General features: G+C 32.4%; 1 protein-coding gene across 1 annotated transcript; it reads left to right on the forward strand.

Annotated features, from left to right (window-relative positions):
* Positions 1–65: 65 nt before the first annotated feature.
* Positions 66–18,729, forward strand: LOC143074140 (uncharacterized). Its single transcript, XM_076249688.1, has 8 exons — positions 66–95; positions 513–614; positions 1,037–1,138; positions 10,483–10,587; positions 13,298–13,399; positions 14,161–14,262; positions 18,099–18,200; positions 18,602–18,729. The coding sequence occupies exons 1-8, from the start codon at positions 66–68 to the stop codon at positions 18,707–18,709; spliced, it is 753 nt and encodes a 250-aa protein (XP_076105803.1). The 3' UTR covers positions 18,710–18,729.
* Positions 18,730–21,787: the final 3,058 nt, after the last annotated feature.

Genomic DNA, 21,787 nt, shown 5'->3' on the forward strand with positions numbered 1-21,787 from the left:
TTAATTTTCATCGTATCCAATTTAAATTGCCTTCACTCATAACTCTGTGTAGAGGTCTGCCCGTAATGATATCTTCAATATATGAGTGTTCAATGGTTTGTTGGTGAATAACATGTTTAATACCACGTTTTGTGACAGTAATAACATAATGACAACCAGTATTATTTGGTGGAAAGAGCTGGAGTAAACTAAGAGAACCACCGACCTTCTGTTGGGGAACTGGCAATCTTTGTCAATATAGATCAGAGTTGAAAACACGTCACCATGACCATGTTTGTTCACTAAAGCTCAAAACTAAAATCAATACAAATGACCTGTTTCAAAAGATATACAATGTACTTAAACATGTCAAGTGAAAATGATTTTATTTTATATATTCTAATAAGTCATTAGCCTTATTTTATTGATGTATCAACATGAATTATAGCCTTCACAATTACTTAGATTAAATTGGCACATTGTTACTACTTTTTCTGTTTGTTTTTCTGAACATCGTAGCATTTCTGTTTTAGGATGGGAACACTCCATTTGATATAGCTGCAGAAAAAGAAATATTCAAAATAGTAAAACTGTTATTAGAAAGAACGACTATAGACCTAAAAAAAGTATACAAGGTAGGGATTGTACCACTAAAGAGTATTTTCAACCGTTGTATAGTCAACCAAAACTATCGTTGGCCTACATCGACATTTAAGTACCCACTCTCAACTAATCTTTAAACCTCAAAGGGAAACAGACGTACAATACTCACAAGAACTTCAAAGTTATCCACGGCGCGTAATTCAGTTGCCGTTAGGCAATGGCTGTTTTGCAAAGAAAAATAAGCATTCAATTATTCGAGTAAGGTGGATTCAAATTTAATCAGTCCCGATACTCAAGTTATTGACAACATTAACGTTTACACGTAACTTATATGTTACACAACTTTGTTTGATATTTATTTTATTTGTTTAATAATTTGCATACATGTAATGACATTTTTTTTCTTTAACAGAATATTGGCTATAACTTGATATATTTCAACTGTTTATTTCAGGATGGAAACACTGTTTTACACAAAGCTACTAGAAGTGGAGAGCTCGAATTGGTCCAATTGTTACTCAAAACATCAAATATAGATCCCAATCAAAAGAATAAGGTATGAAGTGTGAGGAATAAAGTAGGTCTATGTGTGGTCAACTTTAACTGTGCCATTTGTTACGTTTATTAAATCGTTGAGGCAAACATTTATATTTCAAACTGGTTGTCATATTAGTTGTACCAATCTTTTCTAAGTATCTACAGTTGAGTAAACAAGTGAAATTGAATTTGAAAAAAAGGTAATTAAAGCTAAATTATGTACAAATCACTATTTTTCTGAAGCACATGAGCGTGTCCCTGGCTTTTAAATATGGTGTGTGTTCCTCAGCCTCAAATTTCTATTCAATGTTTTGTAAACGTTGTTTGTTTTTGTTTCTGCCATTTTGTTGTCAGTTTGTTTTAGACTTATGGTGTTTGTTGTCCCTTTGGTATCTATAGAAGAACAATTTGATATCCTTTTTTTCAATTTTTATTCCTCTGTAACGTAAACCCACAGCGTCCACGTATCATAACACTCTAACTTACGGGTGGAGAATAAAAATGAAAAAAAGTAAAAGTAAATTATATTATAATGATCATTTCTTATATATTAATCTCTACATCCCATTATGTATAATCATTGGTACACGCATTCATTTGATATTTGTATACATATTTATATTTATATATTTTATATTTTTGATAACAACTATATGCGTACTTTGGCTACCGTTATTACTCTCACACAATGCAATTGTCAAGCATATTATGTAAAAAAAAATGAAGGCCACCAATGGGTCTTCAATGCAGCGAAAAACTCCCGCACCTGGAGGCGTGTTTCAGCTTGCCCCTCAAAAAAAAGTATACTAGTTCAGTGATAATGGACGTCATACAAAACTCCGTAATAAAAACAAGAAACTAAAATTAAGAATCATACCAAACTAAAAAAGGCCAGAGGCTCCTGACTGGGGACAGGCGCAAACATACGGCGGGGTTAAACATGTTTTTTTTAGATCTCAACCCTCACCTTATTGATCCAGCCCATATATCAAAAACAAACACACAACAATACGCACAGGAACACACTGTTCAGAAGAAGTCCGAGTCCGATGTCAGAATAAGTTACAAAAGAAACTAAAGAAAATGACGATGATACATAAATTTACAAAGCACTCCTAGCAGTTAAGTTACATGCCCGTTCCAGATCTCAATTAAACTGATTGAAAGACTATGTCTTGATCATAGGCATATAAAATCAAGTTTAGCACTATACTATCATAAAATATGTGAGAAGAACATAACCCGTATCATGCCAACAACTGGTTTCATGATAGATGTGTTTATTTCCGATGCAAAGACCCAAAGTGAATCAATTTTAAAGCCAAAATATTCAATCTTTAATGTCCTGACAACAGTACCGTAACTATATCCCTTCTTACTAAGTCTGTTTAAGATTTTGTTAGCTTTGAGGTGAATGCCGACATTGTTTTAGCTCAGTAAAGAATATAACCATTAAAAATTAGATGGCATATACTTGAACGTATAAGATGTCTGCATGTTGAATTATATTTACGAATGATATCTTTGTCCCGAAGATAAAATTTACTAAATGTTTTTACTAGCTTGTGATATGGAAAACCCTGGTGTAATAATTTATTCAGTAAAAAAACAAATGTATCTCGTTTAAATCTAATACGTTGTTATATACACGAGCGAATCTCATAAGTTGAGATGTATAAAACCATAAGATGGTGACAAGGGAACATCAGCATATACAAATTTGTTAGTAACGATAGGAAATGAAAAATCATCTCTTTTATCATAAATTTTGGTATTGATATAAACTGACAACGCCATTGCTAAAAATGAAAAAGACAAACAGACAAACAATAGTACACATGACACAACATAGAACCCTAAAGAATAAGCAACACGATCCCACCAAAATCTAGAACAATCTCAGGTGATCAGGAAGAGTAAGCAGATCGTGCTCCACATGTGGCACCCGTCATGTTGCTTATGTGATAACAAATCCGGTAAACAGTCTAATTCGGTAGGTCACATTCATGAAAGGGAAGGAGACTGTAGTAATGACGTAAGGAACATATCCGATACCATTTCTTCCTGAGAGGGCCACACAGAAGGATGTATCCCTCCCTAAGAAAAGATACTTGTATCTACGTTCAATTTGGTCGTTCATTTTTTATGAAACAAAGCAATACCAACTCTTTTAATTTGTCTTTTAGTTTAGAATATGGAATACTTGTGTAAAGTGTAGAAAAGTCAAATGTTTTAATACTATTACAAGATGAAAGAGATAACACATAATGTGTCTTTGATATAAATATATAACACAAATTAGTTCTGTAATCAATTGCAAAGACATAGTTCAAGGCAAAAAAAGGTACATCTACCAAAGTCAGAATCAAAACATTTTTCATACGAACAAGTTAAATTATTTCAAAAAGAAAATTTGAGCAGGCATTCATAAAGCATTTCCGGTTATATTAAACTATCAAGTTTCTTCTACTAGTATCTGTTTATATTTGTTATCGAGTTAGTATTTAAATCCCAGTGACTACACAATGGTGTTTTATCATCTTCAGTGTAAATGTGATAAATAGTATGTTGGCGAGTCAGAACACCCATTCCCCAAACGAAAGAACGGCCATCGTAGTGACTATGAATGAAAGCCAATTCATTCTCTCAGTCACAATTTGAGATCCCCTGGTCACATTAAGACAGACTGACCATAACAAACATAAACCACACTACTGGTTGGTCTAGGTAGGATAGACTCACTTGAAAAATATTTTGAAGAAAAAAATTAAAAACTTTGGCACCAAGTTGAAAAAATGAAAAGGTAACATACCCTTCACCCCTTCGTATGATGTGTACATATCTCAGTTGATACGTTATGTTAGTGCATATTAAATACTAAAATGACTTCATATACGTGAGTGTGTTCTTAATGCAGAAAATATGCAGTTTTTTTTTAGGTTAAGACAATGAGTATATCGTCCACGGCAACGGACATATGTGATTTCTCCAATAATATATGACCTTTATAGCTGACTATGTGGTGTTGGCTTTTCTCATTGTTGAAGGCCGTACGGTGACCCACAATTGTTAACGTCTTTGTCATTTGGTCTCTTGTGGAGAGTTGTCTCATTGGCAATCATACCACATCTTTTTTTCTTAAACACTCACTATGTTACTTGGCAATCTTCATTTGACAAATGTAAAAATATTCTGAAGCGTACTAAAATATATTTTTTTTAGTATATGATGCATAGTTTAACGCCTGTACAGGATATAATACGCCATGCTGATACATGTAAAAAAGACTCGCTGATTATTAATATATCGGCAAAACCTAGACTGCAGCATTATCATAGCATTGGAAAACCAGTGATATTTAAAGAGTCCTTGTGTCGGTAACGCGAGAATGGAGACTTATCGAAACCTTTCGTGGTGGCTCTGCAATCAGTGTTTACAAACATTCATAGTCAAACATACTGAGGCATATACGAGTTTGGATTAAAAATACGACGACCGGATACGCTTAGCATAAAAAAAATATATGTTGCATATGTAGGAACCCACCTTGTTGGGTAATCCAAGGGGATGGGGTCCTAGAGCTGGAACCCCCCTTTTTAACGATCAATGTTTTTGAATGGAAACATATGACTGGAACCCCCTTTTTATCTTGGGTTGACTACACCTTTTTAAACTGACTGGATCCGCCACGTGGTGGCCTTATTAGTCTTCAACGAACTCAATTTTATATTTATTTTATCATTAAGACTTAGTCCGAAGAAAATCTAAATGTTTTGAATGTATAATTTAGATAAAAGTTTTCTACTTGTATGTTTAAAACGTTGCAATAATGGATTAGAATTAAAGCTTCAAGCAACGGAGTATTTGAATAGTTGTTTTGCTAATTGGAATTCCTGAAATATGTTTTATGAAGCAGTTTGTAGTGCATATTATGAGTTAACTTTCACATTCATGTTAAACACAAATTTCTATTTTTATAAAAAAAAATGAACTGTATTTATTTATGTAGAAGCAGGGGTTTTTTAAGACCTTGTGGTCAAAATCTAGACAACAGTGAGGATTCAGAAAAATGCTATGTGATAAAACATATTATACTAAAGGAGACCTTTCCTCCTACCTAATCCCTCCACGAACACATAAAAATCCTTGAATGAAATTTAAAAAAAAACCACACATACCTAACCCGCTCCATTTCTATTCCCATTGACAATAAAATTAAAATTAAATCCCATAAATAATTAACAATGACATTATTAGTTCATCAGCTTAGCACACTATATGTATGGATGTCTCAATCCGAATTATCTATGATAAGTACATCACGAATATATGTTAGACTCAGATCGGCGTCCAGTTTCTAATCGACGTCTGTTCCTCAAATCGACATCCAAATCTGATGTCACGTTCTCAAGTCGACGTCCAATATTTTGTTACTCTAATCGACGTCCAACTTGATGTCATGCATTGCCAAAACGACGTTCGATTGATTGTATAGTCTTCTCAAATCGATGTCAAATATCAATAAATGATTAATTACTGGACTTACACTGATACATGTTCATGTTTTGTAGGGTTCTTATGACAAACAAATTTCAAGTATTTATACATACTTCCTTCAAAGATTTTTTAAACCCGAAATAGTATTATATATATATTAATGTTTATCTTTCTAAAATATTGATCCAATCGATCTATATTGTAGTGTGTCATTCATATTTATATATTAAAAAAATACATGCATCATGCATATCAGTGTTAGTCAATGAGAAAACAACCCAACTACAAAAAAAAAACGACATCTAGAGAGCATTTTTCAGTCTGCAACAATAGACAATATACAGATATGGGTTCAAATTATTGTTGAAAACCGTACGGTTGCCTATAATTTCTCACAATCATTTTATTTGAACTCTTATGAATAGTTGTCCTGTCCTATTGGAAATCATATCACATTACCTAATTTTAATGTAGTTTAAATCTCCAAAATTTAAAACTTACACAACTTGTTGACATACTAGTAGGTAATGCATTAAAAAATAGATTTTTATATCTGTGACACATAATATGTTTAAAAGTGTCAACTGGTTTTTATAGTTCGTTCTTATGTTGTACTGTGACATCACAATTCTAACTTGTTAGAAAGAGGGATTGAAACATGCTAACATGTTTAACCCCGTACAATTATAAATGTATGTGCTCGCCACATTATGTATGTAAGTGCCTGTTCCAAGTCAGAAGAATGTAATTTAGTGGTTGTCGTTGTTGCATTTTTGTTTTTCGTGCATTATTTTGTACATCAACTATGTCGTTATTTTCTCGTCTGAATTGTTTTACATTTGTCACTTTGAGGCTTCTTATAGCTGACTATACAGTATGGGCGTTTTTCATTTTCGAAGGCCGATCGGTGGCCTATATCAATTGTTCTCTTGTGAAGAGTTGTCTCATAAGCAATGATACCGCTTCTTTGTTAAAAAAAATTAAGCTATTATCGGTTCAGTTGGATTTTGTATTCTGTGTCCAAAACCGACGTAGATTAGAGAAGCTAAAAAATGAACGTCAATTAGAGAAGTAAAAAAATGGACGTCGTTCAGTGAAACCAAAAATTGGACGTCGATTGGATAGGAATAACATTGGCTGTCGATTTGAGGATATCTTTTTGTGATGCATGATTTGGACGGCGGTTTGAGGGACGGACGTCGATTAGAGACCGGACGTGAATCTGGGTCTTACATATATACTCTGCATGCAACTTATAAGATATGACAAACAGCAATATATACAAATGAATGAACATGTATATAACAACATATAAGTGTTAATACATAATTATCAAACTGACGAATGCATGTGTTTCAATCCTTGAAAAGTACTTAAGGTGGTTGTTAAGAATTGCACTTGAGTTGTTCCCGCTACCGCTCTCTATTGCACACGACGTCGCCGTTGTTGTGACCTTAGTTATTCAGGGTTCCAATGCAAGTATCATTGCAGGTAGACGTTCTCATTTCTAAGCCTTAATTTGTGTCCGATACAATCACTCTACGATATTGGTGCCGTAACCAGGATAATGTAGTAAAATATATGTTGTCATGGTAACTGATACATGTCTTCTCATATACTTCTCTTAATTTCTTGTTCCATGTTTCCTTCTCATCTATTTGTTCAATTCCAAGTGTTTCTAACTTCCAAAACTTCTCCAGGTCGCATTCTTCTGTCTTTCTTGATGTCATTACATTCATCATATATGTTGGCTGGCCATTGTAACTTGGTGTACCGTGAAGTGGTCCTGACAGTAAATAACTTATTTTTAATTTCACGGCAGTAGGTCCCTCACCTCTAATGATATGGTTTTCTATAATTGATCAATAGTAGTCGGCTCCTACGAGTACTGAGACTTGGAAATTGTCGTTCGCGATTACTGGATGTGCGAGTTTAATCCCGGATAAGTACGATAATTGAGCAGCTTTGCGGATGTAAGTTTTTGAGTGGTGCGGCGATTTCCGGTACGATCAATACTCTGATCGGCAATTTTCCTTCGTCGATGAGCAAATAAATAGTTGCAGTTTTTAAGTGTATAATTTTCGTACTTTCTGCGCTGTCCCCGAACCCAGATAAATTTAAACTTTCTGTGCAAGTTATTGATCACTGCAATTTGGCGGCTAAGTCTTTGATGAACGACCTCTGTGCGCCCTCATCAAAAAGAATGTTGGCATCTAAAGATTGTACTCCTGAACTTACAGGATTGATTGCGGTTTTGAGCATGAAATTCGTGGTTGTCTGTGAATGTAAAATTGTGTCCGTTTCCTTCGCGCTGTGTTGAATGGTACTTACGTTCACACTGTCTTCTGTATCTAATTTTGCATTATCCTTACATAAACTCGTGTGATGACGCATATGACTTTTTTTATTTGATTTACAATCAACCAAGTTATGATGTTCTAACGTGTGATGAAATATTATCCGACTGACGAGCGAAGACCGATGCAAAGGACAAGATACAAATGTGGACCAAATGAGACTATCGTATAATTATATGGACTGTAACTGTTCGTGCTTTATTATAGAAATAATTTTATTTTATTCGTGCTCATTAACAAAGACAATTAAAGATATTTAAAGTTTTATATTTATCAGAGTGATGACGCTTATGACATTTCATGCATGTTTTATTTGACTTACAATCAACCAAGTTATGATGTCCTAACGTGTGATGAAATACTACTCGCCAGACGATGAAGACGGATGCAAAGGAAAAGATAGAAATGTGGACCAAATGAGACTATCGTATAGTTTTATGGACTGTTAACTGTTCGTGCTTTACTACATAAATACTTTTATTTTGTTCGTGCTCATTATCAAAGACAGTCAAAGATATTTAAAGTTTTATATTTTTCAGAGACAGTAATTCAAAGTGAAGTTTTCATAATTTATTTTCATTTTATTGTAATTAAATTCATTTGCTGGCCCCAAGAATGTTAAGAATTGCACTTGAGGTGTTCCCGCTACCGCTCTCCGTTGTTGTGACGTTAGCTATTCAGGGTTCCAATACAAGTATCATTGCAAGTAGACGTTCTTATTTCTAAGCCTTAATTTGTGTCCGATACAATCACTCTACGATATTGGTACATAACACTACATGGAGATAACTCTGTGAAGCCAGCTGAACTTTTTAGTCACGTTTTATTGTTTAGAAAATATGAAGCTTCTCAATTATCAAAATTAGTTTTTTTTCAAACTGCTATGTATTCGACCAGAGTCAGGTTCAATTTTGTTTGTAATTTTGATATTCTTGTCAAAGCCTCAAAGAAAAATATTTTGTCAAAATTTAATGAAATTTAAACAAGCAAAATTAATTTCAGTCAAAGTGTTGAGTACCATCTAGTTTTGAACATTTGGTTATTGTTTATTGTTTTAAACATAAATACACTAACACATAACATTTTAAGCTGTAGGAAATTTGTATAAATACTCGAAAAAACACAAACCCACTCGAGAAAGGCCGGACTGCTCTCGAAAAAAACCGAACACAAACTAATGTTTTCAATGCAATAACACGATTTTTTTGTATTTTGTTTAAACATACGAAAAGTGGTGCGAGGTCATTGACCGTTTTTCGCTTCTGATTATATAATAAAAGAACCTAAAAAGTAATTCCGGATGAATGATCAATTTTCGTAAAAAAATGAATGTGGAGATATCTTTTTATGAATATATATGAAAATACTTTTTTTGTGAAATAGCAAAGACTATTTGAAACAACTATAATAATAGTTCAATGTGTTAAGATAATTAAACCAATGTTTTTTATTAGTTAATTTTACTGAATATTATCCCTGGGTATTCAATGGTAATTTAACAGGGTAACTTGATCAAATGCTGTACACCAAGTTTAATTGTTAAAAAGCAATATATTCAATAAAGAATCAATAAGAGTGAAAAAAAAAACATATTTATTTATAGTGGATAGGGAAACAAGTTTTGCAACTTATATTAATCCCTTTCCACTTTTCGAGTACTGCCTTATAGCGCCATTAACCTGCTCTTTTTCGAAATCTGCAAGGGTGTTATTAACGAACTTTTTGTAACGTGTGTGTATTTGTAAGGATATATAGATTCCATGTAAGCATTTCCTTCTACATTTGCATCGGGTTGTGTATAAAAAATGGCTTTATTCTCCATTTTGGAATTAAAGCATTTTAAGGCTAATTTTAACTTTTGTGTGTGTATAATCCATGTAATCTGGAAATCTGGTCGTAATTATATCAACTGTTATAATTTGAGTGTGATTCAACTTACCATGACATGTTCGTGTATTTGTTTGTTGGAGTATAAAGCTTCGCTCAGTAATATTGATTATACCATGCCGACCAGTTTTTGTTGATGGAGAGGGTGGCGTTAACAGACAGAACAACCGACTTTATGGAACACTGGAAATATTTGTCAACTTAAAAGGAACTTAAATTTACATCACCAAGAACATGATATATGGACACAAGTTATTTACTAAAAACGGTTTTGGAATTCTTTTTATTATGTTGAACTTTTGGCTAATGTTTTGTTTTTGTACTCTATAATCATTTGTATGACAATGTTTGTTTATACGACAGAACAACCGAACTTCTGCAAAACAGGCAACCATTGTCAATGTAAACGGGATTTAGTGAAAATGAAAATGTTTTATGAACACAAGCTATTAACATAAATCACATTTACAGTTTAAACAAAATTGCGATAAACAAAAAACGGTTTGAAATTCATCAACTTCTCGAAATGTTGGCCAATGTATTTTTTGTATTGTAATCAATGGTATACTGTTTTTGTTAATTTTCATATGATGCTATGAACAGTGCAACCTTTTCATTTTAGTATGTTGGTGATACTCCCCTACATTTAGCTGTCAGTGGTGGAAATCTCGACTTAGTGAAATTGTTTTTACAAAGAGCAGATATAGATCCAAGTAAAGAAAATAAGGTACGAGTTGACGTTTTGTTCATTATTGTCAAACTTTGTTAAATCGTTCATTAAAATCAATGCCAATATAATGTTGCTTATACAAACTACGCATATCTGCAAAATACTATAATGGTCTTAAGTTAATGTTTTCTGTTTCTGACACTGTATCATATCATTACTTTGGCAGTTTTCCGTATATTTGTATTCTTACTATTATTTCCCTTAAGGTCCTAAGACTCCTGACATGACTATGTATATGATGATACAGCTTTTGTGTTTTATATTTTTTGGACTCCCGATAGTGCTGAATCTAAAGGTTTGACTCGGACGCATGCCATTTGTATAGCGGGCTTTGATTTGTGTGCCTCGTAGCAATAGTTTACTTAAATCAAACTGTATTTTTTAAGATGTGATTATGAAGTTCTATTAATTATCATCGTCAAACGCTTATTTAGTGTTGATATCATTGCTAGTTGTGACTGTGTGTTTGTCATGATCTAAAACAAATAGTTGATATAATGTATGTATACTATATATGCTGCTAGATCCCAATTATTGTCACGTCAAACAATTTAGATTGTTTTGATTGATCAAGCAACATTATCAATTTAATGGAACTATATATAATTGTCATGTAAATGGGAGTTTGAGCGAGCTATAAACCACATTAACGTCAACATTTTCTTTTAAAATTGCCTATACCAAGTCAAGAATATGTCAGTTACTGTCAGGTCTTTCCATTGGTTTTGTCAGTTTTTACAGACTTCATCTTTTTGATTTCACCGTTGAGTTCCTCGTTGGTACATTATTGTATCTAACAATCATGAAGCATGATTTCATGGACACTATAGATCTCAATTATCTGTTTTGTTTTTCGCAAACGAGTGCCTATTTACTATACTCCAAGGAACAATTCATTCAGACATATGTCTGTATTTGTTTGTTATGTCTGGTAATGGTATAGGTTTGTGGATATATTATTTCTATGTGTACGTATTTGGTTTAATCAATACTTTAAGTGTTTGACAATGTTGGAGGATGAACCTGTAGGAAATAGACAGAAAAACAGACTTTCTGGAAAACTAGCAGTCTTTATCAATTGAATAGGGATTCGAATACATGTCACCATGAGCATGCTGAGTGTACAAAATATATTAACTTAGTCCTTATGTACAGAAGTTATTAACTAAATCTGTATGTGCATAAATTATAAAAAAAGAAACAAAGGATAGCAAAGGGACAGTCAAACTCATAAATCTAAAATAAACTGATAACGCCATGGATAATAAATAAAAAGACAAACAGACAAACAATAGTGCACATGACACAACATAGAAAACTAAAGAATAAAAGACACGAACCCCACCAAAAACCAGTCTGTACCAATCATGTCTTATACCTATACCAAACCAATTGCAACCAAAATGTCGAATAACAAACAGGTTTTGTAAAATTTCAATATTGACAACAAATCTAAACCTCCTGACTGCACCTGTGCTAGTTCACAATTCACCTAAAATCCGGCTGGCAACGTTATTACCGTTGACCTCAACATTGTCAATAACACTTCCCTGCGAAATGTGTTATCCAAAGGTCCTTAATTTCGTCAGCCTAAATACATCAGTTGGAAAGAAACCTTCAACATTCTTTTTGTAAAGAATCACTCTGAATCAAATTAACAAAACAAAATTCTGAAACTAAGATTATCAAGATGCTTAATTTCTCACTTGACAACATATTTGTTACGTTTGGAGGACGTGTTTTCCACAGACTGTTGGCATTCCAATGGGAACCAATTGAGCCCGTTTCTTGCCTACTTCGTTTTTTATTATAATGAGGCTGGCTTCATTCAGGAACTTCTTAGGAAGAAAGATACTCTTACTAAATAATTCAGAATTTGGTTACTATGTTGAACACATTTATCTCATCGAATTAGACAAAAAGGATACACAGATACAGTATCTCCCAATTGATACGATATTCCCAGGCTAGTATACCTTAACATGATTTCCTTGATAGATGGTTCTGGCACACAAGGAAGCTATTAAACCAAGAGTTCCAAAAGTTAAAGTTGAAATCATCCCTTCGTAAATTTTACTGACGCCATCACGAGTTGGTTGACCATTACGGAATAGTCGTTTCACAGATCATATCGTATATGTTCCTTACATCGTAAATACAATCCCATTACCCATTTGACGAACATGACCTACATAATTAGACTATTGACTGGGTTTGTAATAAGATGAGCACCAGATGCGTGTATTTTGTTCTATCATTTGTCTGTTTGTCTTTTACTTTTTACGTTGTGGCGTTGTCTATCGATCTCTCGTGTATCTTTCGACACTCTTTTATTTCGTGCACTGAGACCTATTTTCGGAAATCTGCCCGTAATGATACAAACAGTTATACAAAGAGTGTAGGATAACTTACCATGATGTTGTTGGTGTATTTGTTTTCTATTGGAGTATACAGCTTTTGTCGGTTTTTGTTGGGGATGACAATGGAGTACACAAATAGAACAAACTACTTTATGTTATATTAAATGCGATTCGAATACACAGTTTATTAAGTCTCAGAAAAAAATGCGATTAAGAAAAACTATTTTGAAATTCATCATTCTTGAATTGTTAGCTAATGTTGTTTTTTGTACTTTAATCATTTGTATGACATAGTTTGTATTACACGTCTGTATGATAATATGAACATTGTAAACCTTTAATTTCAGTATGGTGCCACTCCCTTACACGCAGCTGCTGAAGGTGGATTCATCAACATTGTTAAATTGCTATTAGAAAGAGCAGATATAGATCCGAAGAAAGAAAATAAGGTATGTGATGACGTCCTTTACAGGAAAGTCCAACTTTGAAAAATCTTTCATTAAACCAAATAAGAATAAAACTGAAAATGTTTTATTGATATAACTCCCAAAAAATATGAATAAATTAGTTTAGTAGTACAATTGCTAAATCGTTTGAGACATGGAATAAAAAGAAAGAAAAATGTTATTTTAATTACACATATCATAATACATATTAAAAAAAGTAAATTTGATATTATTGCTTACAAAACAACTTTCAACTCCGTCACAAATGACGTAAATGTAAGCAGCTTGTCTGTTTCTGTTATATAATTTTGACAACTTGAACAATTTCTTGTCCTATTTCGATTGCCTTGATTGTAACATCTTTCTTCAAATCTGCCCATTATGATACCAACTGTTATACTACACGTACGATACAACTAACAATGATATTGTTGTGTATTTGTTTTTTGAGTAAGACGCCACGTACAATAATGACCATACCAAGGCGATTAGGTTTTTTGTTGGTAGAGGATGGGAAAATAAACACACAAAACAACCGTTGTCAATGAAAACTGGATACGATTACACATCACCATGGAAATGTACTATGCATACAAGTAATTTATAAATACAGTTTTAATCAAATTGCGATTAGCAAAAAAGACTGAATTTCACTGACTTCCCGAAATGATGACAAATACATTTTTGTAATTTTATCATGTAATATAATTGTTTTTGTTAGCTTCCATATCATGCTATGAACAGTACAAGCTTTTTTATTTTAGCCTAATAAAACTCTCTTACACTCAGCTGCTAGAGGTGGAAATCTTGACATAGTTGAATTGTTATTAGAAAGAGCAGATATAGATCCAAACGGTGAAAATAAGGTACGAGATGACGTTTTTCTTTGATACTTGTAAAACATTGTTGAATCTTTCATCAAAATCAATTTCAAAATAATGTTGCTTATAAATTCTATATACATCTCTTCAAAATACCTAAATTTTTAGAATGCAAAAAGCTTAACGTCATCCAAAGTAAAATCACAAAAATACTGAACTTAGAGGAAAATCAATTTGGAAAGTCCATAATCACATGGCAAAATCAAAAACAAAACACATCAAAATCGAATGGACAAGAACTTCATATTCCTGACTTGGTACAGACATTTTCAAATGTAGAAAATGGTGGATTAAACCTGGTTTTATAGCGCTAACCATCTCACTTTGATAACATTCGAAATACCATAACACACTTCAACTCAAATAATTTTGATTTTATAGAAATCAAAGACAGTCAATCTATTAAGATTTGTTTTCTTAGTTTCGGTTTATTTTGCATTTCAATTGCACTGATAATTAAGAAAAGGATTTATCATTCATTAACGTATGTATATACAACAACTACTTATCTGATAAAGTGTGGAAATGGGAAAACTCGATGACTGTAGATGTAGTATTATTGTAAAAAAAAGATGCACACAGTTAATTAAGTTCACTACCAACTGAAGATATGATTCTGATTATGATATATTGCATGATATATGATCAAATGTGTTTTAAACCCGAACAAAAATGTTTTTCTTTGTTTCATATCAAACAGCATAGATCAATCATCTGTGTTTTTATGATTGATGAGTCTGATTAAAAGAAAATTATTTATTTTCTAAATAAAAAGCTCACTGCTTGAAATGCACCCATTTAATATAAAATTAAATGCATAGTTTATGCATATCAAATTTCAAATTGAAATAAAATCTATGCATTGCACTGAAAAAAATCGAAATGAACTAGAATTTAAACTATATTCAATTAAAATAAATTTCCAATTTTTAACCTAGTTTAAGATGTTTTTAAATCTGATTCATTTTCAAATAAATGTTCGCCTTAATAAACATTGATCTTTTTTTTAAATATATAATAAACTTTAAAGAAAGAAAAAAAATCAAGGTTAATTGTAAACAATTTAAAAAAAATCCATATTTTTTGGTTTATGACTTATGTTAATTTGAACTTCCATTATATTTAATACAATTTAAGGTAAATATAAGTCTTTTTTATCCGAAGTACCTAAAAAAATAATCATGGAAATAAAAGATAAAGAAAAAGACGGAAGTTTTGCTCTCTTAGTGTTTTCTTCTTTGGGGGAAAATACTTTTACTTTATCTAAAAAATCGGGTTTGAAAATGTATAATTATAAGAATAATTAAATACAAAAGGACATTCAATGAATATAATTATGAAGCCTTGAAGCAAATCATGGATCTTTCAACTTTTCTTATCTATATTTACAAAGTTTAAGATTTAAAGGAATAGATTGCTCCTTAGTTTAATACTAGTGGAATAACCCTTGTGGTTTGGAATTTACAAATATATAATATGTCAGACCCATTGAAGACTGTAAAGATAAAACTACAGTTACTGTAATATAAATATCATAAGTCATTCATTTTCAAAGTTCAATACTAGTTTGCTAAACATGCCTTTACTTATATGTAAAGAATGCCAATGCCTCTGAATTTATTTGACAACTTAAAGTGTAAAAATTTAAAATTTAAAAGCCTGAACGTTTAAAATAAACTGCACAGGACAAGGATCTCTCTGCGTGATTTTCATTTGGGCAATTGGAACAGATATATCATATTTACCCGCGTCTGGCGTATGAATTTCTTAAAAAATACGATTTTCAGACTTTTAAAAATGTTTTTGGTGTCTCAGCAAAACGTTAATGAGCCATATTGTCAGAAGGTTCATGTAAACGTACCCCGATCTTACAGGCATTTATTTATTGTTAACCTGACAAATCATACAGGATGTTCTTGAGGTTTTGGTTTCAGGTGCTGAAGTTGTGTATTATTGTATTACTTTTGCCGTTTTACTTTTATTTGTATTCTTACTATTAAGTCCCTTATGGTTCGGACGTGACTATGTGTATGTCTAACGAGCATCGTGGTTTTGGCTTTGTGGTTTTCTTACATCTGCTTGATCTAGAGGGTTCACTCGTAAGCATGGCATTTGTGTAGCATCATGTGTCTCTCGTATTAATAAATTACTTAAATCATACTGTATCGGGAACTTTTTGTGTATTGACGTCTTTGCTAGTTGTAAATGTTCATTTGTCATGATCTAAAAAAAAACCAGTTATATTGTAAATATATTTATACCGTTTCGATCCCTAACATCACTGAAGAGACATTTATTGTCGAAATCTGGATCTGGTGTACATAAAAGTATTGACACCTCATGCTTGTGGCATAACTTCTTGGCCACAAGTTTATTGTTTATTGTTAAGTATTAAATTTATATTAAGACAGTCTGTTGAAAAACACATCATCCGAACGTAATAAATATGTTGTCAATCAAAAAAAATCAAGCATCTTGATAATGTCAGTTTTAGAGAATTTTTGTTTGACTCAGAGTGATCTTTTACAAAGAAGGATTTATCCCTCCCTAAGACAAGATACTTGTATCTACGTTGGTCATTCTTTTTTTATGAAACAAAGCAATACCAACTCTTTCAATTTGTCTTTTAGTTTGGAATGTGGAATACTTGTGTAAAGTGTAGAAAAGTCAAATGTTTTAATACTATTACAAGATGAAAGAGATAACACATAATGTGTCTTTGTTATAAATATATAACACAAATTAGTTCTGTAATCAATTGCATAGACATAGTTCATAGTGGGTCATTTTTCATAATTGTACAATGGTGACAGATGAACTGGTTGTTTAAATAGTTTGACAAGGCAAAATATAGTACATCTACCAAAGTCAAAATAATAACATTTTTCATACGAACAAATTAAATTATAAGAGTTCCATTATTTCAAAAACAAATTGAGCAGGTATTCATAAAGCATTTCCGGTTCTATTAAACTATCAAGTTTCTTCTACTAGTATCTGTTTATATTTGTTATCGAGTTAGTATTTAAATCACAGTGACTACACAATGCTCTTTTATCATCTTCAGTGTACGGTTTCTTATTAGTTATTGTGTTTGGCTTTTAACTAGCTTCCAGTAACTGTTAGTTCTCTCAAATCGTACTTTCTTGTTAATTTGACCTGGTAATACTATTTGAAATGTTTGTTTTTTTTATTTAATGATTACCTTATTTAAAATTAGAAGATGTGATCTGATTCCCAAATGAAACAACTTTCGCCTGGTATCAAATGATGTAGATAAGGCAATGTGTTTGTTTCTGCTTAATACTTTAAACTACTTAAATTCCATCGTATCCAATTTAAATTGCCTCTGTGTAGAGGTCTGTCCGTAATGATATCTTCAATATATGAGTGTTCATTGGTTTGTCGGTGAATAACATGTTTAATACCACGTTTTGTGACAGTAATAACATAATGACAACCAGTATTATTTGGTGGAAAGAGCTGGAGTAAACTAAGAGAACCACCCACCTTCTGTTGGGGAACTGGCAATCGTTGTCAATATAGATGAGAGTTGAAAACACGTCGACCATGTTTGTTCACTAAAGCTCAAAACTAAAATCAATACAAATGACCTGTTTCAAAAGATATACAATGTACTTAAACATATCAAGTGAAAATGATTTTATTTTATATATTCTAATAAGCATGATAAGTCATTAGCCTTATTTTATTGATGTATCAACATGAATTATTGCCTTCACAATTACTTAGATTAAATTGGCACATTGTTACTACCCTTTCTGTTTGTTTTTCTGAACATCGTAGCATTTCTGTTTTAGGATGGGAGCACTCCATTTGATATAGCTGCAGAAGAAGAGAGATTCAAAATAGTAAAACTGTTATTAGAAAGAACGACTATAGACCTAAAAAAAGTATACAAGGTAGGGATTGTACCACTAAAGAGGATTTTAAACCGTTCTATAGTCAACCAAAACTATCGTTGGCCTACATCGACATTTAAGTACCCACTCTCAACTAATCTTTAAACCTCAAAGGGAAACGGACGTACAATACTCACAAGAACTTCAAAGTTATCCACGGCGCGTAATTCAGTTGCCGTTAGGCAATGGCTGTTTTGCAAAGAAAAATAAGCATTCAATTATTCGAGTAAGGTGGATTCACATTTAATCAGACTCGATACACGTAACTTATACTGTTATATGTTACACAACTTTGTTTAATATTTATTTTATTTGTTTAATAATTTACATACATGTAATGACATTTTTTTCTTTAATAGAATATTGGCTATACCTTGATATATTTCAACTGTTTATTTCAGGATGGGAACACTGTTTTACACAAAGCTACTAGAAGTGGAGAGCTCGAATTGGTCCAATTGTTACTCAAAACATCAAATATAGATCCCAATCAAAAGAATAAGGTATGAAGTGTGAGGAATAAAGTAGGTCTATGTGTGGTCAACTTTAACTGTGCCATTTGTTACGTTTATTAAATCGTTGAGGCAAACATTTACATTTCAAACTGGTTGTCATATTAGTTGTACCAATCTTTTCTAAGTATCTACAGTTGAGTAAACAAGTAAAATTGAATTTGAAAAAAAGGTAAACAAAGCTAAATTATGTACAAATCACTATTTTTCTGAAGCACATGAGCGTGTCCCTTGCTTTTAAATATGGTGTGTGTTCCTCAGCCTCAAATTTCTATTCAATGTTTTGTAAACGTTGTTTGTTTTAGTTTCTGCCATTTTGTTGTCAGTTTGTTTTAGACGTATGGTGTTTGTTGTCCCTTTGGTATCTATAGAAGAACAATTTGATATCCTTTTTTTCAATTTTTATTCCTCTGTAACGTAAACCCACAGCGTCCACGTATCATAACACTCTAACTTACGGGTGGAGAATAAAAATGAAACAAGTAAAAGTAAATTATATTATAATGATCATTTCTTATATATTAATCTCTACATCCCATTATGTATAATCATTGGTACACGCATTCATTTGATATTTGTATACATATTTATATTTATATATTTTATATTTTTGATAACAACTATATGCGTACTTTGGCTACCGTTATTACTCTCACACAATGCAATTGTCAAGCATATTATGTAAAAAGAAAATGAATTGGTCATTCATACATACATATTTAGTGGTTTGATACTAAATAATTGAGAATAGAAATGGAAATATGTCAGAGAAAACAACCCGACCAAAGAGAATTGAACAACCGAAGGCCACCAATGGGTCTTCAATGCAGCGAAAAACTCCCGCACCTGGAGGCGTATTTCAGCTTGCACCTCAACAAAAAAGTATACTAGTTCAGTGATAATGGACGTCATACAAAACTCCAAAATAAAAACAAGAAACTAAAATTAAGAATCATACCAGGCTAAAAAAGGCCAGATGCTCCTGACTTGGGACAGGCGCAAACATACGGCGGGGTTAAACATGTTTTTTTTTAGATCTCAACCCTCACCTTATTGATCCAGCCCATATATCAAAAACAAACACACAACAATACGCACAGGAACACACTGTTCAGAAGAAGTCCGAGTCCGATGTCAGAATAAGTTACAAAAGAAACTAAAGAAAATGACGATGATACATAAATTTACAAAGCACTCCTAGCAGTTAAGTTACATGCCCGCTCCAGATCGAAATTAAACTAATTGAAAGACTATGTCTTGATCATAGGCATATACAATCAAGTTTACCACTATACCATCATAAAATATGTGAGAAGAACATAACCCGTATCATGCCAACAACTGGTTTCATGATAGATGTGTTTATTTCCGATGCAAAGACCCAAAGTGAATCAATTTTAAAGCCAAAATATTCAATCTTTAATGTCCTGACAACAGTACCGTAACTATATCCCTTCTTACTAAGTCTGTTTAAGATTTTGTTAGCTTTGAGGTGAATGCCGACATTGTTTTAGCTCAGTAAAAAATATAACCATTAAAAATTGGATGGCATATACTTGAACGTATAAGATGTCTGCATGTTGAATTATATTTACGAATGATATCGTTGTCCCGAAGATAAAATTTACTAAATGTTTTTACTAGTTTGTGATATGGAAAACCCTGGTGTAATAATTTATTCAGTAAAAAACAAATGTATCTCGTTTAAATCTAATACGTTGTTATATACAAGAGCGAATCTCATAAGTTGAGATGTATAAAACCATAAGATGGTGACAAGGGAACATCAGCATATACAAATTTATTAGTAACGATAGGAAATGAAAAATCATCTCTTTTATCATAAATTTTGGTATTGATATAAACTGACAACGCCATTGCTAAAAATGAAAAAGACAAACAGACAAACAATAGTACACATGACACAACATAGAACCCTAAAGAATAAGCAACACGATCCCACCAAAATCTAGAACAATCTCAGGTGATCAGGAAGAGTAAGCAGATCGTGCTCCACATGTGGCACCCGTCATGCTGCTTATGTGATAACAAATCCGGTAAACTGTCTAATTCGGTAGGTCACATTCATGAAAGGGAAGGAGACTGAAGTAACGACGTAAGGAACATATCTGATACCATTTCTTCCTAAGAGGGCCACACAGAAGGATGTATCCCTCCCTAAGACAAGATACTTGTATCTACGTTCAATTTGGCCATTCATTTTTTATGAAACAAAGCAATACCAACTCTTTCAATTTGTCTTTTAGTTTGGAATATGGAATACTTGTGTAAAGTGTAGAAAAGTCAAATGTTTTAATACTATTACAAGATGAAAGAGATAACACATATTGTGTCTTTGTTATAAATATATAACACAAATTAGTTCTGTAATCAATTGCAAAGACATAGTTCAAGGCAAAAAAAAGTACATCTACCAAAGTCAGAATCATAACATTTTTCATACGAACAAGTTAAATTATAAGAGTTCCATTATTTCAAAAAGGAAATTTGAGCAGGCATTCATAAAGCATTTCCGGTTATATTAAACTATCAAGTTTCTTCTACTAGTATCTGTTAATATTTGTTATCGAGTTAGTATTTAAATCACAGTGACTACACAATGCTGTTTTATCATCTTTAGTGTAAATGTGGTAAACAGTATGTTGGCGAGTCAGAACACCCATTCCCCAAACGAAAGAACAGCCATCGAAGTGACTATGAATGAAAGCCAAATCATTCTCTCAGTCACAATTTGAGATCCCCTGGTCACTCTAAGACAGGCTTATCATAACAAACATAAACCACACCACTGGTTGGTCTATTTAGGATAGACTCACTTGAAAAATATTTTGAAGAAGAAAATTAAAAACTTTGGCACCAAGTTGAATAAATGAAAAGGTAACATACCCTTTACCCCTTCGTATGATGTTTACATATCTCAGTTGATCGTTATGCTCGTGCATATTTATACTATAATGACTTCATATTCTTGTGTGTTCTTTATGGAGAAAATATACAGGTTGTTTTTTTTTTAGGTTAAGACAATGAATATATCGTCCATGGCAACGGACATAT

The sequence above is a fragment of the Mytilus galloprovincialis genome, chromosome 5, assembly GCF_965363235.1.
Source record: "Mytilus galloprovincialis chromosome 5, xbMytGall1.hap1.1, whole genome shotgun sequence".
Taxonomy (NCBI): Eukaryota; Metazoa; Mollusca; class Bivalvia; order Mytilida; family Mytilidae; genus Mytilus; species Mytilus galloprovincialis.

Bases quoted from the DNA above. Each gene is read 5' to 3' on its own strand.
- LOC143074140 (XM_076249688.1), top strand. From the start codon at position 66: ATGATATCTTCAATATATGAGTGTTCAATG. The intron at 615-1,036 runs GTAGGGATTGTA...TGTTTATTTCAG, and splicing joins ACCTAAAAAAAGTATACAAG to GATGGAAACACTGTTTTACA. The intron at 10,588-13,297 runs GTACGAGTTGAC...CTTTAATTTCAG, and splicing joins ATCCAAGTAAAGAAAATAAG to TATGGTGCCACTCCCTTACA.